This window comes from Equus caballus, chromosome 18 (assembly GCF_041296265.1).
Source record: "Equus caballus isolate H_3958 breed thoroughbred chromosome 18, TB-T2T, whole genome shotgun sequence".
Classification (NCBI taxonomy): Eukaryota; Metazoa; Chordata; class Mammalia; order Perissodactyla; family Equidae; genus Equus; species Equus caballus.
The window spans coordinates 40,147,299-40,173,949 of NC_091701.1; the positions used below are offsets into that span (position 1 = coordinate 40,147,299).

Below are 26,651 nucleotides of genomic sequence, written 5' to 3' on the forward strand. Positions count from 1 at the left end.
AAGATGAAGCCACAGTTAAAACAGTATACAAAATGTGTGTTGTTAACATTTCATGCATTTGCTAAAAGTAGGGAGCCCCTTTGGCTATGTGTGTCCTAGTGGCCATCGAGAGAGACCATTGTATGATGAGGCAAACACTGTCCTTAGTCTCTCTCTAAATTACAAAATCAGGCTCCTAGGGCTCTATCTTCCATTGCTAAATGGGATATAAATGGATGGAAAAGCTCCGTAGCCAAAAGTAATTCTCCAAGGGGCCAATTCTGACACTCCAGTTTGGCTCAAGGATGATGTTTAGCATATTTAAATGGATGGCTCAATTTCAGGTCCTCCAAGCAGGCAGCATGCCATGATGACTATTTCTGTCTACAGAGCCTTTTAGAGTCACGGGTGGCAGTGGGTGCTGAGGTGTGAGGTGTCCTGTGTTGCAGGTCACTGTGCAGGTGCAGTGTGCATGCCTTAGTAGCATGAATGACCCTCAGGGGATAACTGCGGTATGTACAGCTCGTCTCAGGAGAATCTCAGCACAGGTGCCTCGAATGGAAATATGCCCCTTAAACCTCTTGCCTCCCAGGGGCTAAGCAACAAACCTTAAATTTGATTTATTCTTTTTCTTCTTGCAGTTTCATCAATGGGATATTCTTCCCATCTTAATCTAGTTTAGCTATCATTGGATGGGCTGACAGTAAAAGGGCCCAGCAGCCCGCAGTGAGGGAGTCCATCTTCTCACCGTGGGATTTCTCCTGCTTACCTGTCTTCCCAAGGGCAGGGGTGGCCAACACAGTGTTCTTACTCAGGTTTTTATTTTTTTACTGACTGTGGAGTTAAATAATGCTCGTTTTAGATAATTTGTAAAGTCCAAGAAAGTATAAAGAAAAAAATCCATAATTCTACATTCAGAGATAACCACTTTATTTCTAAGTCAGATTTATTGAAGTGTAACTTACTTACAGTAAAATTCACCCTTTGTAGCATGCAGTTTTATGATCTTTTATAGTTTGGGTACATAGTTGTATAACCCGCACTACAATTGACATATAGAACATTTCTATTAACCCCCAAAAAGAGGCAACCACTTTTAAAAATTTGCTACGTTTCATTCTCTTCAATTTTTTTTTTTTTTAATTTTAGTTTGAGGTAAATCCCTCTGGCTAACTTTTTATCTCGTTTCTAAAGTTCCGCTTCAATATGGAAACTTTTAATGGCTCCGACTCGCCTGAGGAATTCCTAAGGGGACAGATAGCTTGGGGTTGGCCCCAAGGGCTGCCATTTTAGCAGTGGTTAGAGATCACTGCCGCCTTCCAGTGTCAAGCTGCTCTCTGTGTATGGAAGACGTGGCCAGGGAAAATACTGCAAGGCGAATTCAGCCTTCAAGTGTACAAGGTATGGCCTGTGCTGCACATTTCATGCAAGTAGAGAAATTACACTAGGGGTTCAGCTTGTTGGGTGACAAAACTGTGGAAGGAGAAGAAAATAGAGTTCAAAGTGAAGAGCCAATGAATGAAAATATGATCATCTTCAAGAAATTATCTCAGAAATTTTATAGTACAGAATTTCAAAACTATTCCTGATAGCAGACTGGGAATCTTACCATTGCCCAGAAACAGAAACTTTGCTTCTCAGTTACTTCTGGATTAGTTGTAGATGATAAAAGAGAAAGTTTATTACTTTGAGATACATAAATTGGTTCCACAGATTTTATCTTATAAATCAAAGCTTGTCTGCTCATTAAGATGAAGTGTAAAATTTTCATTTATATTGAAGTCAAAAAGAGATACTTAAACAGTGAAGCTTTTAATAATTGTAGACACACTAATGGCAACTTTAGGAACTAAAGCACAGTTTAAAATTTTCCTTTTGATTTCTTGTACATTGTTTTAAAATTTGTTTTTGCCGTTTGGAAGCAGTTGGTCCCTTCACTTTGTCCTTTAATTGGCCACTGCTGGTGGTAGGAAGTTACTCTAGACCCAGAGAAAAATCCTGACCATGTCAACTGAATGAGGGGGAAAATGAGTGGCAATGTTGAAATTAAATAACTTCACACTAAGATTATCTCTCCCTTTTCAGCTAGTTTAAAGCCCTGCTAAAATAGAATTCTTTATGGTTTCAAAAAGGTCATATAATCTTGACAAATAGTCTTCTTATCACCACTTAAGAAAAGAACTGTATTATTTTTTAATGAAAAGATTTGATTCCCCACTGCCATTCAGATATTCTTTTACACTTCATAGGGTCATCTGCTCATGCCCATCAGGCTTCCACTGATACTATTAAAAACTCTGAAAATGTTTTAGGGCTGACAGTAGCAGAAAAGGCTTCTTCATGGTTCAGGTCTTTTCTTCAGCGAGTATTTTTAAGTCATTGTGAAATAAACCTGCTCAAATGATAACATTCTTTAAAAATGAAGAGTCTTTGAAAAGATTGAATGTTTGTGCCTTGACAGTTCATTACTTATTTAATGTACCACTTCAGGAAGATGCTTGATAAAATTTTGTCCCTTTGACCTTCATTGCTCTCACCAACCAAAAACTTGAGTTTCTTTTCATGAGTTTTATTATTTCACACTATAAAATTCATACTTTTAAAATGTACAATTCAGTATTTTTTAGTATATACACCATCACCACTATTTAATTATGGAATATCTTCATCACCCCACAAAGAAACCATCTACCCATTAGTACTCCTTTCCATTCTTCCCTCCCCCCAGCTCCTGGGAACCACTAGTCTACTTTCTGTCTCTATGGATTTGCCTGTTCTGGACGTTTCCTATATATGGTGTCATACAATATATAGCCTTTTGTATCTGGCTTCTTCCACTTAGCACGATGTTTTCAAGGTTTATCCGTGTTGCAGCATGTGTTAGTACTTCATCTCTTTTTATTTCCAAATAATATTCCATTGTGTGGGTGTACCACATTTTGTTTATTCTTTCATCAGCTAATGGACATTTGAGTTGTTGCCCCTTTTTGGCTACTGTGAGTAATGCTACCACATCTCAGGTTTTAAGAGAGGAAAATCCCAGGGGTTTTGCTCCAGGCATTCTTAATTTGGGGGCTAAGGAGAGGCACAGGGAGTGGTGGCGATTGCCCTTAGCCTCTCCATTCGTGCTCCTCCTCCCTGGCAAGGGCTTGCCTCCTTCTCTCTCTCCTTTGCTTCTGTAATGGTAAATCCTTGTATATTGCTGAGCTGGTTGTCTGTGCTGAGTTACTTTTAAGTGCATAGAAGGAAAAGCTGTTTGGGAATCCTCTGATGTTCACCAGAATATACTTCACCAAATTTCCTTTTTTATATTGTATTTGGTCACTAGTGACTCTCTTAATGGTCAAACAAATAAAAGTTCTCTGACTTCTTTTCTAGTTCAGGCTAAATGAAGAATAAACTATTTGATATTTGAATGTAATTATCAGAAGCTCTCTTTGGGATTTCTGCAGCGAGTATTTATTAAATGGATGCTCTTATGAGCAAGTTTAGTAACACTGAATTTTTATGATGCAACTCCTGTTGTAAACACAGTGAAGAGTACCGCATCCAAAAGATACAAATGAATCTGTGGCTGACCTGCAGCTCTACAGAAGTCATTTATCTGGAGCAGTTGGCTCAAGCACAGTTCTTCCAGAAGGCATTTTAATTACTACTTCTCATTGCCATTCCAGTCATGAGCCAATTTCATCTGGCACATACAAATCCAAGTGGCAACTATCTGTACACATTTGAATTAGACTTATGTAAACTAAGTCTTCTGTGGGGCAAGTGCACCCAAGGTAATTCAACCAGTATTCCATTAAGCTAACCCATTTTAACCTAAAAATGTGACCATGTCGAATTGGATATTAAGCCAAGTAGTTTTCATAAGTAATAGAATCTTATAAGGATCTAGAACATTATACAACAAAGTGTTTTAATCATAGTGAATATTTCAAAATGAATTACCTATTTCTTAAATTGAGCATTTTAAGGTGTTTTGGTTAGAAAGAACCACAAAAAGAGATCAAGTTTATAGTCAGCATCAAAGTTTCAAGTTAAGATTATTTTAATACATTTGGTTATATATGGAGGCAGCCCAGCTGTATTAATTTTCCTAATTAATGAAGAGGAAAATACTTTCTAAAATTTAGAGACCCATGTATCTAAAATGTATGTACCATGTCGTTATTTAATTATCTTTTAAAGAACTGCTTTAATTAAAATATTATTTAATTTTCTGTAATTTTTCATAGTTCATATTTTATAATTACTATTCTTAAAATATGTAACAGTGATGAATTATTGAATCAATACAAGTATATTACTAGCGCCCACTCTTAGTCATTAGGTTTTTTTAACCATGTGTGTATATTGATAAATTATCGAAGAAGTTAAATAGGCCATATAGAATATTTCAAGATGCTTTTTGGAATACTTTACCTTTACTGCTTTATGGAGATTAATAATCACTTTAATCCTATATTTTCTTATTACTATCATTTTGTATTTTTTAATCTTTATCTTGAGAAATGTTAAAAACAATAAAAAGTACAGAGAATAACAAAGATTCAAGTACTCACCTTCCAGAATTGGAAATTATTGATAATTCATCATATTGGCTTCTTTTTTATACAAAAAATATATTAAACATAAAATTCAAGCCCCCTTTACCCCATTCTCCCTTCCCAATAACTAGCAACAAATATATAGTTTTCCAGTTTACTTTGTGTATTTTTATATCATGTTTGTAACAACATATACATCCATGGCCTGTATTTTATGTTGCCTTTTTAACATAAACAAATGGTATAATCTGTGTATCATTGTGCTCCTTGATTTTTCTACTCAGCATCTGAGATCTATCTATGTTGATATGTGTAGATCTAGTTTATTTCTTTGACTGCTGTTATATATTTATATCATAGAATATTAAAAGGTCCATTTCCCTATTGACAAACATTTAAGTTCCACTTTTAAATATTTTAAGTAATTTAACAGTGAACATTTTTGGACATATCTCCTGGTATACGTGAGTAAGTTTCTGGAAAATACATAATTAGAAGTAGAATATTTGGGTCCTAATGAATGCACATTGTCAGTTTTTCAGATCTTGCTAAATTGCTTTCTGAAGTAGCTCAACAGTTGCCCCCTCTCACATAGCGTGTGAAAAAGTTCCAGATTCTCTCTTCCTTTTTTTTTTTTTTCTTTTTTGCCTTATTAGGCAGGCTCTTTAGATTTTACCAATCTGATGTTATCTCATTTTACTTTGCATTTCCTTGATGACTAGTGAAGTAGAGTGTTGTTTCATATCCTTATGATCCATTTGAATTTCTTCTTCTATCCATATTCTTTGCCATTTTTCTAATGAGTAATTTGGCTTATTCTTTTTGGTTCAATCATTAGTTTTATTGAGCTGAAGTACTCTGGGATGTATATCTTAAAATAGCACAGGTTTTCGTACATCACAGCACAAATTACACCATATTAATCTATTTCTAGATGAAAAATCTTTTAGTATTATGACAAGTATAGAAGAAACAACCTTCTGTATATAATATATAATAATAGATCCCAAATGACATTAACATTACTTTCTATTTCCACATTTCCTTTAGTGACTCTGCATTTATTTTTTTCTGCAAATGTTTATGATGTCTTTTCTAAATTCACTCAATAAATATCTCTGCCTTTGCTTTATTATAGACATACAAAGATACAAAAGCCTGGAAATTTCCAGGATAGCAGGAAGGACCACTGTGCGTAACTAAGCCGTGTGACAAAGTGCCTTGGTAGCAGCATAAAATATGTCTCTATATTTTGTTATTTTTAATTTGGTGAAGAGTGCTGTGTTGATCACATTACTTTGTCTGTCCTGGCTCTATCGAGGAAGCCTTACTTTGGTGTCCTTGATTCTCATATCCTTAGATGAAAATACTTCTTTGTAATTATATTATAGGGAAGAGAACAATAGTCATTGAGCACCTATTACATAATAAACACTTGTGCTAGTAGATGTTTTGTACTCGTTATCTGCTTGCTATTCAGTAGAGTTTCCTTTTTGGTTTTGTTTTTGTGTTTTAGTTTGCTTTGGTGTTAATTATTAGCAGACACTCGAATTTAACATTAGGATGATATTTTCTCCCGAAGATAGTGTTATTCTATTGGTTTTCCATTGGGGTGTTAAGAAGTGGTTTGGGAAGACTTAAGCACCCCACTTACCTCCACTCCACCATCCCAAATAGACACAGTCTGTATAAAAACTGTGCTTGCCGTACAAAGACAACTGTAAAACCCCCAGCCCCATCTCCACTGCCCCTATTTTGTCTCTCCTTTATGGAAACTCTGGAGTGGCTACTGTTTCTGTTTTTAGTTGCTGATAAACATGTTACATGAAGCCGTGTAAATGTTAATTCAAAGATTCTAGGAAACCATCTTGAAAAACATATTGCCACTAATGTACTTTCTGCAGTTCATTATTTTAGGGGGAAGAGTTTGCCATTCATCTAATCACCATGAATCTCCATGATGAAGTAAGGGAAGGCTGGTGTTAAGTTCACATTCTCATTACCATTTGGCAGGTTAAGGGCACAGAATGGAAAGACTGATGTGTGTGATGAGATGTTTCCTTAACCCGTCAGAGAACTGTACCATATACAGCTCTAAGCCAATAATTTATAGAAGAGGAAATTGAAAATGTGATTATCCACCTAAAAGTGAGAGCCATCCATTAGTGCGTTTTCAGCAGTTATTAAATCAGCTTGCCATAAAAATGAACATGGCATATCTGCCAAGAGGGGAAAAAAAGCAACTGACAAGTTTGCCAGACTTTGTAGTGACTGTATTGTTATTATGGTTATCCTCCCTGAGGCTTCACAATCTATTTAATAACAAATCAATCTAATCTGTTTTTTGCATAGATTTTTCTAGTCTGCTGTTGTGTTACTCCACAATTAAATAGAGGGAAAAACACTCTAAAACTGAAGAGGAAAAAAGCCTCTAGGCTACAGATTTTCACAGCCAAAAAAATCTTACATTAAACAATTATACATTTTAACCACTGTCAAATAGTTTAGAGACAACATTTGGTTTGCATTAGTGGACTTCTTATAATCCAAAGGGGAATGTCTTTAGGGTATATGTATGTGTTTATTTCTTCTAGCCTTTTTTTTTTTTACGGGAAAAGAGAAAATAAGCCAATTATTCCATGATCTTATGATGTATAGTCTCTGCTCTAGAGCAAGGCAGTTAAAGGTTGATCTATGCCCAGCTGTGGGTACATTATCAATAATGGGGCTATCTGAGCCACAGAGAAAATTCAAGTAAAATTATTAGCCATGCTATAAGAACTGGTGCTTAGGAAGTTCAAAATATAGATCTGTATCTATTTTCTGAGCAGCATTAGCAACATACTTTTCAGTAAAGACTTATTTATAAATAGTAAGTGAAACTATTATATTGCATTCCTTGTGAACATAAAATGGTAGAAATTGTGTTGTAGACTAGAGTAGTACAATTAAGAATAAGTCTAGAAGTTAAACTCTTGGGTGGATTTTGCAACCACTAATGAAATCGTGTTTCTAGGTCACTGATCATCAATGACTGCTAAAATCATTAGCTGAAAAGATGATGGGAAACTTTACAATGAATGGATCAGGCCAATAGCACCTGAACCCACTGATCTGTCTGTTGTTAATATTACAAAAGGGGAGACAGTCAGAAATTATGGCCTCCTCATGTGATGCAATGGGAAGTACATTAACATCACCTATGACATATTCTTGCCCAAAAATTACTCAACCATCTAGATATAAATACCGATTCATAGGAGGTATGGAGACAGGGGAACATGTTAAATGACACCTTGCCAATGCATTAGTTGGATCCATTCTGTTTGGAATTCTGTAGGGCAAATGAAATAATTTCAAGCAGAAAAAGATAAGAAAGAGGGAGGACAAAACTATGCATTTAAAGAGATTTTTAGAGATGTGGCAACCAAATACAGCATATGGACCTTGTTTTGGTCTTGATTCAAACAAACCAACTGTTTTTAACAATTGAAACAGGGAATTTGCATACTGACTAGGTATTTATTGATGTTAAGAATTTTTACCGCTAATTTTTTTTTTTTTTTTTTAGGAAGATTAGCCCTGACCTAACATCTGCTGCCAATCTTCCTCTTTTTGCTGAGGAAGATTGTCTCTGAGCTAACATCCATGCCCATCTTCCTCTACTTTATATAAAGGTTTTTTTGTGCATGTATGTGAGGAGAATTGGCCCTGAACTAACATCTGTTGCCAATCTTGCCCTGTTTGCTTGAGGAAGACTGTTGATGAGCTAACATCTGTGCCCGTCTTCCTCTGTTTTTTGTAGGATTCCACCACAACATGGCTTGATCCACAAGTGCTAGGGTGCTAGGTCCACACAAGGGCTCCAAACCTGTGAACCCCAGGCTGCTGAAACAGAGCAGACCACTATGCCACTGGGCTGGTCCCTGTTACAGCCTTTTTAAAGTATCTGTATTCAGAGATACATCTGAAGTATTTATTACTGAAATGATAAAATGTCTGAGACTTGCTCCAAAATAATCTAATAATGCAGAGAAAACAGTGCGTTCAAGTATAGATGAAATAAGTGTGATCATATGTTCCCTTTCTTTGTTGAAGCTGGATAATGAATACATAGGGGCTTCATTATACTGTTTTCTTTTATATATACATGCATGTGTGTTTTAAATGTTCCATAACAATACGTTTTTTAAATGTTAAGTGATTTGGCTCTTAATTTTCTGACTGAAATTATGATTAAAATTTGTTTCATTTTTGTAAAATTAGGATGGTTATCTCTCTTAAAATCTGAGTATTAGATGTTCTCTTCATTAGTTTAAATAAAGACTATTTATTTAACTTGAATAGGTTATGAATCTATGCAGTATGCTCCATATACTTCATAATGCCTGTTCCATCAATAATGTTGGCTCATTATGGCAATGAATGGGAGAGGGGTCAAAGAGGGGAAAGAAAGATGAAGCTGATCAACCACTTCTGCTGTCCTGTTGCAAACCATTGTTCCTCTTTTCATTCATATTCCTCAAAGGAAGAATACTGGACAATAAAGCCAGGAATTTAAGACAGTCTTATCCAACCACTTGCCCTGTCTCTTTGCCTTGGAGGCTGCCTGTTCAACCGCTGAACAGTGTATGGATCACCCATTATAAATATCACAAAAGCTGTTTTAAGAGACTTTACCCTGATCCTCCATCATCATTAATGTCCTTCGTTCAAATGGGCTTTTTTCTGTTTCATTCCTCTCTTCAGTAGCTTGGAAACCCTACACACTTATGTGTGGGGGATAAATAGAGAAGAGAGGAAGTGAGTAGGTAAGCTAATGTGGGACAAATTAGGGATCCAGGAGAGGTTTGGGGAGGGATTTAAAGCATTCGAGAACCACTTTCCTAGGTTCCATATGTCTTACTACATAGAAACGTAGCATATGTTATGCCGAATGTTGACTGTATCCTTACGTGTCCATTCATTTTCCAGGACAGTTATTGATGATCCTAGGTCTGCACTGTATCTCACGTGTGAATTCATTCCTCCTCCTTCAGTACTTAAAATGGCTATTTATGTTATGCTTGTCCATGATGCAAGAGCTGAAAATGCTGTTACCGTGAGAAACAATTTTTTTCAAAAATCAAAGGAGAAATATAAGAAGTATATCATGTTCTTTTTCTTTTTACACTCATAATGAGAATAAAGTTTTCTCAGAAATTAAAGAAACTTTACTGTTTATAAAAAATTTTTAAATAGGGGCCGGCCCCATGGCCAAGTGGTTAAGTTCACATGCTCCGCTGCAGGCGGCCCAGTGTTTCGTAGGTTTGAATCCTGGGTGCGGACACGGCACTGCTCATCAAACCACGCTGAGGCAGCATCCCACATGCCACAACTAGAAGGACCCACAACTAAAAATATACAACTATGTACCAGGGGGCTTTGGGGAGAAGAAGGAAAAAAATAAAATCGTTAAAAAAAATTTAAATAAATCCTTACTCTGGGTAATTAATGGACATAAAGTGAATATCATTCTTTAGACACACATGCCAGATTTCATAGTGCCTTTACATGAGTATCAAAGAATAGGATGTGAATGAGTGTCTAAACAGGATAAATAATCAGGGGGTACATGTTTAATTAAAAATTTAGGCTTATAATATCTTAAAATTCCTTTAAAATACATTTTTACATAGGCTTTTCAAAGCATTTTAAATCCTAAATAATGTACAAAATGAAATTGCATGCATCATAAACAAAACTATTTATAATTATGAATTTTAAGAGTTTGGGGTGCCAGCCAGTGTGTATCTCTTGCTACGGATCTCTATGGCTTAGTCTTATGTTAAGTCTGTGCTCAGTCTCATATAGAACAAGTAGAAACACAGGACCCTTTCCTTGCTCCTTACCCATGCCAGCTTTATTTAAAAATATAAGACTTGAATTGTTTTATACATTTCTAAAAAGCAATATTTATATGTGCTTTTTCTTTTTTTATTTTAAATTTAAAATAATGTTTTCCCTTCCTGTTTCTTTGCCTTTGGAGGGCTTTGCAAGAATAGAAATGAGGGAAACCATAGCATGTTGTAGACCATTGACACAATTCGTAGTATCCCATCTATTCAAAGGCTGACCGTTCGCCTAAATAGCATCCTAAATTATGGCAGAATACTTCAGAGAGAGAGTCTGGTGTTGTGTTTAGTCATTTTGCTATTTTCATGTCGGTTGCTTTCACTCTGAAATGCCAACTGAAATGTTAGAAAACCTTCTATTCTGATTTCTGCTTTTACTGGTTGGAACACCTGTTGTGGGATGGGCTTAAACAGAAGTCACGCCTCCTGTATAATTTATGGGGATACCAGAGGGAGCTGTTTGTCTCATTTTTGTCTAGTACTACATCCTTTTTGATCTTCCCCTTCCCATATGGTCTTCTGGATCTTTTATTCATAGATTTAAAGCAATAACACAAAACGCTTTTGTCAAAGAGTATTTAACATCTTCTAAAATGTGTTCACCTCTAGTCCCTATGAAAGTTACTTGAACTGTTAAAAGGGCTCTTCTGGTATTTCCTGTTCTTTTAATGTTTTTACTGCATCAAATACATAATTTTCTCTTTAGGAGACTAGTCATAATATTAGTTATTTTTATCTTACCTTTTTCTGGAATTCATTTTAGACAGCAGTTATAAGGGTCCAAACTATGGTAGAGTAGCAGGGGGGAAAAGTGGAATGAAGAACTGAGAAAACGAGGGTGAGAACAAAATAAAGCCGGTAATGAGACCAAAAATGTCTGCCACAGTGGCTGGTTGTACATTTTACTCTAAACTTACTAGCAGCCAGTGGAAACCAAGACTATGCTTTTGTACCACACTTTGTTGTCCCTGCTTTAAAGACCAAAATTGTAAAAGCACATTCTGAGAGCATGGCCAGTTTTTTCAGGTAAAGTGTCACTGAGAGGGAATATAAGGGTCAGACTGTAAGCCTTTGACCTTCGCGTGTTCCGTGTCCCATCAGGCTGCCTTGCTCCAGCTGTCTTGTTTGCTCCTTCTGTTGGTCACACAGGTGATGGGGTTTAGAGTGCAGCTGGATCAGCACAAATCGGTCACCACTTGTGGAAGGGAACTCAGGCTCGTGTCCTGTTGCTGATGGGTCGGGAGCAGCTGCGTCCTACCTGAAGGACATCATTTTTAATTCAAGTGCCCTTTCTTTTCTCTAATCTCAATATCATGCTCAGATCATATAAATAGTTAGGAAAAGAGATCTTTTGCCCTGTCTCATTTGTTAGGTCTTGCTTAGTTCATATTATGGGCATATACCATTTTCAGGGGCAGTTTAAAACCATAAGACACAAAAATAATAATGAACTACAATTATGAGCATGTTGTCATGGTTTCACTTTTCCTGACTGCTGAGATCAAGTGGTCTTTTCTTAGGAAGAAGGGAATCAGTCTTCATCCATTAAAAAATTGTCCAGGGTCTGATACCATGCTAAAGAGAACACAGAAAGGAGCCTCAAGCCCAGAAAAATCATGAATTTGGAGAAAGAGTTTCTGTTTTTGTTGCAATTAATTGTGAAAAGACAATAAGTGAATTTGGAAGATGCTCTCAAAACTGTAGTTAAATACCAAGAAGGATTGCTGAGTATTATTGCTGAGATATCCTTATTGTTTATAGGCTAGTGATTTTTCAAACTAGGGTCCCCAGAACCCCTTAGGGACAATAAAGTGGTGGTAGGGATAGCTGTTGCCTTCCACCTCTCCTCCTCTGCTTCCCCAGGCAGAGCAGTTCACCTTCTTTATCTGTTCTGCATATTGGCCTTCCTAGTTTTGACTTACCAAAATAGCCTAGTGGAAGAATGAAGAGCTATCCACACCTGTCTCAGGAAGAATAATCATTACATGTTGTTTTTGTCTAACTGCTCGGGTTGTTCTGGAGGTAAGACAGAGAGTAAGTCTGTTTTTATTGTAAAGGATTTATTTCCTAGTCAGTCCTTACCTAATGAAAAGTAAGAAATGAGGTCCTTGTTACTGAAATATAGGAAAAACAAAACTAGTTATAACCTAACAATTACCTGTTGATGGGTGGTATGAGTTCTTGGAACATCAGAAAATGGTATAGCATTAGAAAGCCCTTGATTCCATCTCAGTCTTCTAGACCCTACTTGTCACCATGCTCATTATGAGTAAAATGAGCTCAAGGGCATTCTTGTTGAAGTCAAGGTGAGGAGATACTTAACCTGCTTACATGGTGAATGCTTTTAAGACCTTGGATTCAAAAAATGGCATTCTCAAGCATAAATTCAAGAGCACTCAAGAAAGCTAAAGCACAGAATGAGCTTTACCTAGCTAGGAACTCACAGAAAACCAGTGGAATATCTTTTCTTTTTTTCTGCTTTTTCTCCCCAAATCCCCCAAGTAGATAGTTGTATATTTTAGTTGTGGGTCTTTCTAGTTGTGGCATGTGGGACGCCGCCTCAACATGGCCTAATGAGCAGTGCCATGTCTGCGCCCAGGATCCTAACCAGTCAAACCCTGGGTCACCGAAGCTGAGCACGCGAGCTTAACCACTCAGCCACGGGGCCAGCCCCCCAATGGAATATCTTACAAATGCATTAAGAGAAATTGAGCAAAGTTCTAAATCTACTAATTAAAAGGGAAGACAAAGCAATACTAGATAGAAATAAAAGACTTAAAGTACGTGATTGATGTTATCTCCATATCATAATTGAAGATTAATTTAGTTATAATTAATGAAGATAGAGACATTTAAGTGTTCAGTACAATGGATTACTCAGCTGAGGGAGTTTGTTTTAAATTTACCCTGTAACACTCCAAGTAGAGACTAAAACTTCAGAATCATTAGTAGTTATTTTACTAGTTTCCTTGGGGAGAAAATCCTGGGAGCATAGTGGGAAATATGGAGTGACCTGGAACCATGGAGCCTGGTTTCCATATCTAAGAAGATTCTGATGCAGCTCATTAAAAAGCATTAATACCTAGAGGATAACAAGGTATTGAGTAATTACAGTGTGAATTCATTGCCAAAAAATAACAATCCAAACCAACCAACTTTCCTTTTTCTTTTTTAACTGAGGAACGAACCTTGGAATGAATTAAAAAGTAGACATAAATATTAGAGCAATGGATTACAAAGGAAGTTATAACAAACCAATAGAGTTGCCAGAAGTTTTCACAATGGATTTAGAATTCAGAAAACCTACACATTTTCTAACAGAATAACTTCGATTAGTAGAATAATGAAAGCCCACCAATAATAAATGAAAAAATTGAAAGATACTTTTTTAAATGGGCAAACCACAAATTGAAAGTAACACAGTAATGAATTGGTAGAGAAAGAGAGAAATGCAGTGTGGAATTTCCTGGAGCTGCTGAGATTTCATCTGCAAACATGTGGTAGTGCTTGAATTCAAGAGTTAATGTGCAGAAGAAATACAGAACTTTTGTCTGGAACTCAGAATTTATGGTCAAAGCTCAAAATACTAAAACTACTAGGAAATGCAAGAATAAAAAGTCAAGTCAGCAAGTACAAATGAATTTTTAAAAATATTTATAGTAAGATTAATGAACATGAGAACAGTAAGTTTTCGTCTATTAATTACCTCTGTTCAGTAAAGGAAGAACACCTAAGAATCATTTTTAAAATACTGTGAAAGAAAGTGTTGTAATAGTGAAATAAGTAGATCCTGTAATGCTGCTGAATTGGGGTGGTTTAAACAACCATTTGAAGAGATTGGCTGTCACACTACAAAGGGGAGAAACGTCAGATTTACTTGCATATGTAGAATGTTATGTTGGTGGTTTCCCAAACTGGCTGATTCCCAGCCCTTTACAATTTTGAGCTCTGAGAATTGAGACGAACTCCAGGATATGGCAGTACATCTCGTGTTGCTACATACCTCTCCCACCGGGAGCCTTCATGTTCAAATTCTTTACCTGGATAGGCCCAGTACCAATGTACCTTCTCTTAGTAGGTGAGGAGAAGGAGGGCTAGGTCTGTCTGTATTTTAGGAGACAGGTGTTTCACACTTAGGGTTGTTAACATAAGTGAATGCTTCTTTAGTCAGCACACTGCTGGATCCATCAAAGTCCTCTTATAAAGGTTTCTGGCTTTAGAATCAGCCTTTCAAAAGTCTTCTGACACCTTCTTGCTTTGAGGGACATGTGAACCAGTGGGGGAGTCACACAGGAACTGTAATGAATAATTCTAAGACAATTGTAAGCACCTGAAAGGCAAGGACTTTGCCTCATTTTGTATCCCAGCCCTTTAACAATGTCTGCCACTAAGTAGATGATCAACAAATATTTGTTGAATGGATACATATAATATGTACAATAAACACCTTATCTATAAGATATGGAAAGAACCAAAAACAAGAGGGGGGAGGGAATCTGACTCCTTTCTAGAATAATTGAAACAATTTCCAAAATTGTGTAGGATTAGCTTTAAAAAAGAACAACCCAAAAAGTTAAGATCAGGTATCATTTATTTAGCATCCTACTCAATGCTAGTTGGATGCAGACAGAATCAAGACACAGTCTTTACCTTCAAGAAGGCCATTGTCTGGTAGTGGAAACAGACAAGTAAACAAATACTACAATTACAACCGTATGTAAACAAATACTACATTTACAGCCATATGAAAAGTGCAAAACTTGAGATGGATTATTGGGCACATTCTTGACAGAAAAGAGGCAGTGATCAGCTTTTATTGAGCTAATTCTTGAAGGATGATTTGTGGTCACCAGGGAAGATGCTGTAGAGGGTATGTAGTCTAGACAGTGGTACACACTCACGCTCTATTCATAAATAAAAGTTTCTAGAATAGTTCATTCAAGTGATTCCTCTCCATTAATACTAAGTGAAATTGAATTTGTTATTGGCTATGCTTAATTAATGAGGCTTTTATATATACACGTGTGTGTAAAATTTAACAATATTTTTTAATAAAGCAGTAAATTTTACAGTTTGACCATGTTCCAATCTCAGACTGAGACGTGCTTCTCTTTTCCACAGGGGAATAACTCTTGGATTCTGTCCCAATTCAGAGTGTCTAGTAAGAGAGTAATGACAGTAGTGTGCATGTGCTAGCGATAGGAAGAGCCCCATCTAGACCTGCCGGAAGGTGAGGGAAATGACATGGTGAAGTTACTATGGCTCCATCAAATTCCCAACGCCCATCCCCTGCTAGTGTCCACTAAGGCAGGCTGGCTCACATCAGACGCAGTAGAATCGAGGAAATTGGGTACTGACTTAGTTAAACAGACCATTTTTGAAAAATATTCCTGTTATTAAGTGATACATAGTGAAGCTAAACTCTATTAGAGTATTCAGTTTCATGGGTATAGAACATATATGTTGTTACATGGTACCTGTGTATACCACTCTGGAATTTGTATAATTCTGAAAATGTTTCCAGATTGTGTTTCTGCACATTCTACCCCAAAAATAGCACTGGAAGCGTGAGGCAGCATGGTATGTGAGGAAACTGCAAGTAATTAGAAGTGCCTGGAATGTAGGTTTGTGTGGAAAAGGGCAAACTAGAAGGAACCAGGTGGTAGAGGGCCTTCTGTGCTGCACTGAGACGTTGGAATCTGTGCCGTGCTAAGATGTTTGAAATTTATCCTCTATGGATCTGCTGTGCATTATCATCAGGAAAATGATATCACGTTTGAGTGGTTGAAAATCACTGTAGCAGCAGCATGGAAGAGAGCCTGAAAGGATGAGAAATCAAAGCCAGGAAGACGAGTTAGCAAAGAGACTGAAAGAGTGATCCAGCCAATAGAGGATGCAAGGATGAAGGCCAGAACTGTGTCTGTGGTAGTAGGGATGGATTCAAAAGGTGTCTGTTTTAAGTGACTGTCTGGAGGTACATCAGTGAACAGGGCAGACTTCGCTGCCCTCATGGAGCTGACATACTGGGGGAGGGGGGGAGACAATAAAATGACTCCCATGTTCTTCAGTTTGAGTGACTAGGTGGTAATGATTAAATGGGAGTTAGTTCCAGGGGGAGAGAGTTTCAATATGTTGAATACGAAGTGTAGTATCCAGTGTCCACTTGAAAATACAGGCCTAGAGTTGAGGAGTAAGGTTTGGGCTCTCTGCAGAGGGCCAGTTTATATTTGTTGTTAACCATAAGACTTAGTTTTATGATAACATCAATCAGGACTTTTGGTTGCAAACAATAGAATCCTCTCTGGCTTGTGTAAGCAGAAAAGGAACTTGAAAGCTTTTTGGTGTCAACTTATGGAATGTCTAGGAAGGCCAGAGAGCCAGATTCTCAGTCGGAGTGTCCTGGAACAGTGCCCACTGCCACTGCTGGGTGCACCAGATGCTCCCCAATATACCCCCTCACGTGGCTTCTTGGAGACCTTTGCTCCCTGGTCTGGCCTCTGGCTGCAGAGGAGTGTGAGCAAGCTAGTTTTCTGATAATATGGGAAAATACCAAAATAAGGAGGGTATCAAAGACAATTGCACAGCTGTAAATACCCAAAAAGATATTTTTGCCTCCATTTATGTCTGTGAATGAAAAAAAAAATTAATTCTTAAGTGCTTAGAATTTTATAGTGATTTACTACATATTTTCATGTAATATTATGATGAAGGTATGGTGTCTTAAAACTAATATTTTTCACATTAAAATGAATTTGCCTTGATTTATTAATTTGCTAATTAACTTGCTTTTAATTGTTGTTCACTGTCTGACCAGATAGTCCCAAACTTATGAATGGATTTCATTCTAAAAGGTTGTTGATAATTAAATTATTGAAAATTGTGAATGCTTCTTCCCACTGGAACAAAGTTATCATGGATGATTCAGTTCTTGTATTTTAAAATGTTTCACATTCCACTGCAAGCTCCTAGAACACGAGCTGCTTGGCATCTTCAAATGAGAAGTAAAAGGGAATGAGATGGAGTCATTTATGGGCATAGTGCCTATAGACACATTGTAGACATTCAATAAAAGTTGGGGCAGTGTTTCTAGGAGTACATGGTTGGAGGGAGAGAGAGAAGAAGGAGGGAATAAGTCTATTTTTCTGACATGGAGCTGCCTCTAATTTTTCTGATAAAAATGGGTTACATTGGTTACATCAGTGACTTAAAACAGCTTTTCAAAGTTGCACGTATTTATTGTCCGATCCTCAAATCCCAGAGTGGTGAACAATCTGAGTCATTTAAAGTGAGTGGTTCGAAGGGAAATAGACTGTTCTGAATAACATATAATGACCAGTTATAACATAGAATTGTAGGATTAGTGTGAAGGTAATTGGACTGAATATGTAGTCTTCAAAATATACCATGGAACTTTTTGCTTATTTTTAATCTTAATGTTAGTTTATTTTCCTAATGATTTTTATCTTTTGCCTAAAATAGAGTAGGGAAAAATAATGTTAACTGAGGCTTCTCATTGCCTTCTTCTAGGAATGTGTTACTGTATTTTGATAACTGAAGGCCTTTTCAGCCGCAAAAATGATGTTTGCCTGATTGTTACACAAAAAGGCAACTGGAATTTCCTACCTCAAGTGGAGGAGAATAAGTTGACCTGCCTGAGCAGAGTAATAGCTGACAGCTTATGTATGCCTGCTCTTTCAGAACAGTGAGGAGCTCAGTATTACTTTTTCACAATTCATGTTCGCAACAATATATATTAAGCGTCTGCTGTGTGCCAGGCAGTATTCTAGGCCCCTGACATAGAGAGATGAGCAAAACAGCCACAGCCCTCTCCCAATTTAAGCAGTTGACGTGAATGATATTCTATGATCTGTAATTTCTAGAATAAAAAATCTCGTAAAGGTATTTCGTTAAAGTTTATGTAAGTTTCAAACCCAGAAGATAATAGACTGTCATAATATTCCCAAGAAACTGGAGGTATATGAAACATTTCTGGATGGCAGTTTGATTTACCATGTATTTTAATATTGACCAAAAAAAGAATGAACATTTTAATAGGAACAGAGGTAAAAACCTCAGTGCTTAAAAAACTAATTTAGATAATAGAATTAAAAAACGAAAACAGATTCAAGAGAAACTGAAATTCAGTGTAGGGAACTACTTTTAGAGTCACGAGAATGTGATAACCAACCCTCAGGAGCAAGACAGCTATGCCCTTACTGATATTGGACCAGATCTTCATCTTTCTTCTGTCCCTTCAGTCCCTTTTGAAATCAGATAGGAGTGTGTCAGATAAAGGAACATCACCTGAGTGCAGAAGATTATCATGAACTGATTGACTCCATCCATTGGGAGCAGGCCTCCCAGCTCGCAGCTGGTTCAAGGTCCTGGGATGTGAACTGCTGTGTTCTGATGAAGAAGAGGCAAATCACATACAAAATTGAAGTTTAGGGAGTTCTTACTGACTCTAGAGTTTTTAACCAGCAAGAGTTTCATTAACCATTTAATGACTTGGGGAAATACCAAAGGGTTAACAAGAACTTAAAATCTTAGAACTGTAGCACTGAAAGGATTCTTCCTCCTTCTGTTCCAATTCCCTTATTTTACATTTCCTTAAGCCCAGAGTCACACACCTTTTCCTGAACAGTCCAAAAATACTCAGTGTGTGTTTTTTTCTGATTTCAAAAAATGATACAAATGTTTAAAAAGAAAAAAATCCTTTTGGTTGTACTCCACAGAAATAACTGCAAGCACTTTGGTTTTCATTTTTCTAGACTTCTTTCTAGGCAGATTGTGTGTATGTGTGTGTAATGCAAAAATGGGATCACAAGCTGTTCTGCCTTGTAGCACAGTGGTGAGAAGCCTGACTTTGGAATCAGACCATCCTAGGTTTGAATCCCAGCTTTTCCAGTTACTAGCAAAGACTTTGGCCAGCTTCTTTATCTGTAAAATATAATAATGTGCCTATTCATACGGTTATTGTGAATAATATAAAGGAGATAATATATTTGAAGTACTTAATCTAGATTAAATAAATTCTTAATAATCCAGCCTCTTGTTCCTGGCTTCTGCCACATTGCCCTTTGTTTAGACCGTGCTTTCCTATATTGGATTTTTACGGGGAGGAGAGGCCAGGAGGCAGAGATATGTTTTTATGTACGATTTTTTTAAATTGATGCTCTATAAGCCAAGAAAAATATATAGCTAAAATTTTCTCCTGGCTTGTAAAATGTATTTTTTATTTAAAGGTTTATGATATGATTTAAATTTTATAAGGTTGCGTTCAATTCAAACTGACCCCATTAACTTTTGTGTCTATTGTAGTATCTAGGGCTTCTTTTGAAAATAAGTAAAATGATTGAACTTCTTCACAGCTCTTTTGGTTCTTTTTAATATATATGTTGTGTACATGTATACATTGTATACAATATATAATGTATATGTTTTAATGTATATGTAGTTTTCGTATTAATTATTACAAAAAACAGCATAATATATCATATAAGTAACGTGAATATCATATATAGCTGTGCTATTTTGTCTTATCCAAGGAGAATCTTATGTCTTTCTGATTTGCCTTAATTTCCAAGTAGACATACAGTTTTGTCCCAAATTGATGTAGAAGGTTAAATTACTGTCTAAAAATTAACTTAGTTAGAACAGTAATTTTAAATTTTGTTTGAGATTTTTATACTTTTGTATAATTGTGTGAAAATTAAATGTTTATATACAAACAGGTCCACAGTTAAATGTTATAACAAAAGAAGTAAATGTTCTATTTTTTTCCTTCTTTTTCTCTAGCTCAACTGAGAAGTCATTTCCTTGGAGATCAGCAGGTATGAGTTTTTTTATATAAAAAATCTTAAGTTTTGCTCATACACACAAAAAAGGAATTTCATAGCCTTCTTTCTCAATTCACTACCTCTTGGTGAAATAAGCCAAGCAAACCCTTTAATAGTGACAGTATTGAGCTACTTTGTTTTGAAGTAATAGTTCTTAATGCACATAAATTTTTGAAGATAGTTGAGTAGACTTGTATATGTCAACTGTAAAGAAAGTTAAAGCATTGGACATCAACATTTTTAATATCAACCCATTATCTAAAAATTTTCTATCATAAGGAAACATAGGGATACACAAAAGTGATTGTATAATCTAGGAAAGTTGGCTAATTATTTATATAAGTCTAAGTCTTTCCTTTCACGGTGTTTCTCCTACTCAAGAGAAGAGTTGTGTGAAATGGTCATTTTCTTTCAGATGTAGAATATCTGGTAGCTTCTAATATAGTCTGGAAGCTTTTGATGTAATCTCTTTATCTTTTCTTTTTATCCCAAATTCACCTCATATAAAGCATAAATTACGTTAAGAACATTGTCTGCCACTTTCACAAATATTTGATATTTTCATACTTAGTCTTCATTAATTATTTATTGAGCATCCACATCTTGGGCCCAGCACTGTACAGATTTCTGGTCGGACAGTGATGGGCACAACACACACGTCCCCCTCACCTCCCATAGAATTTATAATGTGAAGGATGATGCCAGCAATGTATAAATGCTAGAGTAAGCCTTGATATCTAAATAGTTTGGCACTTTTCAAACAAGGCTTGAATTGAGTACAATTCAGATCACCATTTGGCCTGGTATCTAAGTTTACCCGAACCTGGTACCAAGATTCTGGGGTTATTTATAGTACATACAAGGCATTCTGCTATTTTATAACGAAGCTGTTCCCAAGAACTATAGTGTTTACTCAAACCATAGATTAGGCAGAGGCATGTGAAAAGTTATGTAACAATAAGACTGAGAAAGAGCAGTTTAATAGAAGGAGAGACATGCCATGAAATGATATGTGCTTAACTGCCAAATAAGTGTTATGTGTGAAACTGTTATAAATGGACAGCCGGCTTCTGAGACAGCTTTGCAGAGATGATGGGCCTGGAGCTTAGGGCTTGATGGGTGGGCAGCCTGTGGAGAGGGTGTACTCGTTGTCAGAAGAGACAACAGAAATGTCACAAGGGAACATTTAAAACTGGTTTGGGAGACGGTAAGATGCACAAAGGCTAGACAGCCTGATTGAGTCAAGTTATAAAGATCTATAAATACCTGGGACTTTGAATCCTCCTGCAGGTCATGGGGAGCCACTGAAAATCCTTAGAACAAAAAGTCACCTGATTTAAACATTCCTCAGGAGAAATAGCAGACCTGTGAACCGGAGAGAGGAAAAATTAGTGGCAAGAGAGACCAGTTGAAAGCTTATTGCAGAATTTAGAGTGTGAGATGATCTGAACTAGGCGATTCCTAGGGACTTAGAGGCTGGTGTGGTGTGGAAGAGGGTAGACAATGATGACTTTGAGGTTTTCAGTTCGGGAGAGTGGTGGTACCATTAAAACAATTAGTGAAAACAAGACAGAGAGCCAGTTTTAAGGGGTTGCTCTAGACTTCAGTGTTAGATGTGTTGGATTTGCGATGATTAAAGGACAGCAAAATGGAGACATTCAGTAAGCGTTTAGAAATGTGATTACTAAAGAAAGCCCTAAATCTGGTGTAAAGGAAAACACATCATTTAAACTGATAGGTCTTTGCATATTAACACTTCATTATGTGATGTTATTATGTGATGTTATGCATGTGAGCCAGAGTGCTGTGAGGAAGGGGCAACAAGTTGGAGAACAAGACTGAGACTCGGGAGAAAACCTGTGCTAGGAGAAAAGGGCTGTGTTTTCTCCTTGGGAGGTTGTGAGAGAATGATCGACTAGATTCACTTCCAGAATGGTTGCACCATTTTACACTGCCAGCCAAGGATGAGGGTTCCAATTTCTCCACATCTTCTCCAATACTTGTTATTATCTGTCTTTTTTTTATTATACTTATCCTAGGGGGTGTGAAGTGATCTCTCATTGTGATTTTGATTTATGTTTCCCGGTGGCTAACATATCTTTTTTTCTTTGGTTAATTTTTAGTTTTAGTTCTTTAAGCAGTGGTGAGGAATATGGAGCTCATATTTTAATCTTAACAGGTGCCTTCATATCTACTTTTTGTTTTTTTGCCTTTTAAAAATAATTGTCCTCCTGATTCTAAATGTCATATATGCCCATTGGAGGATATTTGGGAAATACAGAAAAGTATAAAAAAAAACAAAATTACTTTTAATCAGTCTTATCAGTTAGTCTTTCTGTGCATATATGTTATACATAATTTTATATTTTTCCTTTTAAGCAAAACTGGGAACATACTATATATTGTTACATTTGCTGCTTTTTTCCATGTAATATTATGTCACAAACATTTACCGTTTAATATAAAATTATTCTGTAAGTTCATCTTTAATACTGAATCATTAATTTGTTCCAGAAATATTTCTTGAGAGCCTTAAACAGTTATCTAGCATATAGTTGTCGATGTTTAAAATAAATACCCCTTCCCTTTTAAGAGCTATCAGGTTTAGTGGAGCTCTGTAACTGTGTCCACTCACTCCTGGGTCGGGGGAGGCTGTAAAGGAAAAGTCCAAGTATATACCATATTTACCCATATCTCTATTTTTGGACATTCAGGTTGTTTCTAGTTTTTCGCTATTGTAAATAATATTGTGGTAAACATCCCTGTATAAAAAATTATATCTGCCCCTTTGATTTACGATAGGGTAGATTTTTACAAGGAAAATTATTTAAAGTATGTGAACATTTTTAAGGCTTTTGATACATGTCACCAAGTTGCTTTCAGGAAAAGATTGCGTTAATTCTCCCTTCCTTTAGATATATGAGGTTGATCCTATCATATTCCCTCATTAGTGTCATTGTTTGTATTTCTAATTATCTACAAAATATTAAAATATCTGCTACATTGCCCTTTTCTGTTGGAGAGTTAGTGTTTGATGATCCGTAAGAGTTCTTTGTAGCCCAGGGTTCATAGCTGTGTTAGTCAGAGTCCAGTCAGGCAAACCCAGCCCATGCCAGCTAGTTCAGTATGAGGGATTTGATATAGGGAAGTTGGAGTTATAAAAGGGTGAGTTAGAAGATTTGGGAGAGTTAAACATCATGAAGTACCCAAGAGATCAATGATACTGGGAAGCTGCTGTCATTTCTAGGACTGCAGGGGCAATGGGGTAGGTGGTTTGTCCTCAAAACTGGAGCAGTGGTGGGGAGTGGGGCAAGGGGAGTTTTCCAGTATTGGTTGGAACCACAAAGGAGATACAGCCATGCCAGAAATGCTGCCTAAAGTAGAGCTGGAGGGACATCCTGACTTCTCTGTGCAGTTCTCCTCCTGGCCTGCACCCATCTGCCCTGGCTGGAGTAGCTGGAGCTGGCGGTTGCAGACTCTTAACTGCCGAAAGCCAGGCAGGTGTGGTGCATCACTGTGTGTTGATTTACATAGAGACAGAATGAGCTTAGGTTATGAAGACATGTAAAAGGGAATGAAATATCTGGGGCCTTGGCATCCTTTCCACATCTCCGGCCCTTCTCAGCTTCAGATATTTCACCACCATCTTCATGATTGTTGCTACAGCCACGTGTCAAATGCACTACTGTGTGCTTAGTATTTTTCTTTAAATTTTTCAAATCACTTTTTATAAACTTTTCACCATCCTAATTAGTAGGCTGTGCAATCAGCTTACTAATGTATTAATATGTAGAGGTAGATAAAATATTATATATATAATATAAATGCGAAGTATGTTTTCAACTAAGTGTGTAACAATTAATTAAATATTGTCCAAACAGCTCCCCAGATACTTTTATCATAGGGAAGTATTCCAATGGTTCACCTGTCCCGACCACAACTACATTTGTAATTCCCACCTAGTAACTGCTTCGTCCCTTATTTTTGTCAGAATACACTGTTGTCCAACCTCGTACAGAAACCAGGCAAGTGTTACAGTTTCTTATGCTTTCTCTCTTTTGGAGGCAGGGGGAAGTGTATTAACCTTCAGACACAGCAATCACAGCTGGCATTTATTCCCCTTTCTATTATTTTAACTATACTTAGGTTATGTGTGTGTTTTCTTAAATTTGCCTACTTTTCAGCCGTACTTATGAATTTAAGTTGTAATGATAGCAATAAGCTATAATGATAAAGGTAGAAAATTGAAATTTGATTGTGTGAATAAAAGAGTAAAATCTGATTTGTTTGGTGTTTCTTTTCTAAGTAGTTATGGTTGCCCTTTAGAAGTTTGATTGTAAGTACATAATGGGATAAAATGAGAGTTTTGCTGCTACTTTTACTGTAAAGTTTAACTGTTGTCTTCTCTTTACTGCTTTGGGCACAGAGATACTGAATGTAGTTTGAAAATCATCTCATTTCTAGAATTTGGCATTGCTACTCAGAATGAGGCAAGGGTGGCTTAAAAGTAAAAAGTATTTAAAGATCTTCAGTCTACTTTGTCTTTTGTAGGTCTTGACAAAAGAAACGTCTTTATTCAATTTTCTTGGTTTCCTAAACCAGAAAGGATTACACAAAAGGATTTAAGATCGAAGGTCTGTTCTTCCTCCTTTTTCTTTAATACTTTGGACATTTACTTGCAGAGAGTTTCTCTACTTCTTTTTTTTTTTTTTAAGTATTACAAATTTGACTTGAAGAGCTTAGCACATTAAAAGCTTTTCAGCGGTAAGGTGAATTATTAGCAGGCTGGTGATTTGATCGCTACCTGAGAGAGATCTCTGCCTACTCAGGTGTTTTCAGGATGTTCCATTCTGTTGAAATGCCAGAAACGGAGACCAGCTGCTGAAATGTATTTTTAAATAGCTTGCTCACTGCAGCGTCATTTTCTAAGGAAGATCTCAGGGTGCCCTAGGCAGCAGAGATTTGCATTTCTTTATGATTCAGTTCAGAAAAATCAGCTTGCTTGTTTTTTGTGGTTGGTTGGTTGGTTTTTAACCTATACTAGGGATAGTAGGCTGTTTGAAAGTAAAAGGCCAGAGCTTTTTAAGTTTGGGTGCTCGAAGAGAGAACTTCCCAAAGCATGAGAAGAACTGTCCATTCTCCAAAACATTTTATTTTCCCAGGCAGGTTGGGAAGGAGTCTTAAGGAGAAACTCCCTAGAAGTAATAAAGTGGTTTTGAAGATTTTATGCTTTATTGTTGTCTTGCCCTTCTATTGCCCTCTCTTCATTATTCTGTATTTTCTAGCTTACCAGCGTTACATATTTACTCCCTAAAATCATAAATGAACATCCGTTTGTCTTTAATGAAGAGGAGAGTTTATCATTTTCTGTTTCAGCTTTCTCTTTTCCTTAGCCTTGCATTTCCTATAACCTTGCACTTTTGTGTGTTTTTTATGTATATTCTGCTAACAAAGGCATGAAGGAGGGAATGTTGTCTTAGTGTTCTGTCAGGGAGAAAGAACTATTCCCCTACCCTCCAGGTCCTTCTGGCTGGCTTAAGAATTAAATTGACATGAGACAGAATAACAGGAGAAAATCAAAGTTTAAAAACATGTATACATGGGAGAAACCCAGGAAATCTGAGTAACTCACCAAAATGGTGGATGCCACTACCTTAAATACCATCTTCAGCTAAGGACAAAAGAGGATGGTGGGGGTGGTGGTTTGGGACTTCAGAGAGGAGGAAGGCAGATCACATGGGGATGGAAAAGCAAATGTTTGGTAAACAAATGTTTGCTGGGCCGTCTGTAGGCTGTGTGACCACAGAGAGAGAACTTTGATAAAGATGAGCTTAGCAAGGATCCTTCCAGTCTACCATACCCAGAGTGGTCTATCGTCATAACCCCTTCCAGGGACAGGCCTTCCATCTTAAATTCTTTTAGGCAGTTTGGGGGAAGGTCAAAGTTTCTATCTGAGTCTTAAAAATAATGAAGCCAGAGAGACACATTTTAGAGTGGCAAATTCTGATCTCCCACGGCTCCTTTCCATTTTCTTTTTTATTAGTGTCATTTTTCCATTGTTCACACCTTTCTGTCTCAACAGTTTACATATTTGTACAGTCTCTTATGTTCATCAAAATTTGAGGTAACTCTTAAGATATATAACAAAATATAAAAATAAACAGCAGAATTACAGAAAATATATATTAGAATAATAGGTAAAAGCCTGAGGAAAGTGAGAATGCAGATATACGCACATATAATTGTACTTCTTCATGATGGAAAATATGCAGACTATCTTTTAAAGAAAAAAGCCTTGGATTTACTTCTCTTTTAAGAAAAAGCACACAACTTCAGTCATAAAAATAACCATACACAGAGTATCCTACCCACCAGAAAGAAGCTGTGTG

General features: G+C 36.7%; 1 protein-coding gene across 50 annotated transcripts in view; it reads left to right on the forward strand.

The window, feature by feature from the left end:
• PKP4 (plakophilin 4) overlaps window positions 1–26,651 on the forward strand; it is a 228,323-nt gene that overhangs the window by 131,357 nt on the left and 70,315 nt on the right. For all 50 annotated transcript variants that reach the window (XM_070241002.1, XM_070240982.1, XM_070240998.1 and 47 more), the window contains one exon: window positions 20,222–20,256. In XM_070241002.1, coding sequence (XP_070097103.1) covers window positions 20,222–20,256 — 35 coding nt within the window. The remainder of the gene's footprint in view (window positions 1–20,221; window positions 20,257–26,651) is intronic.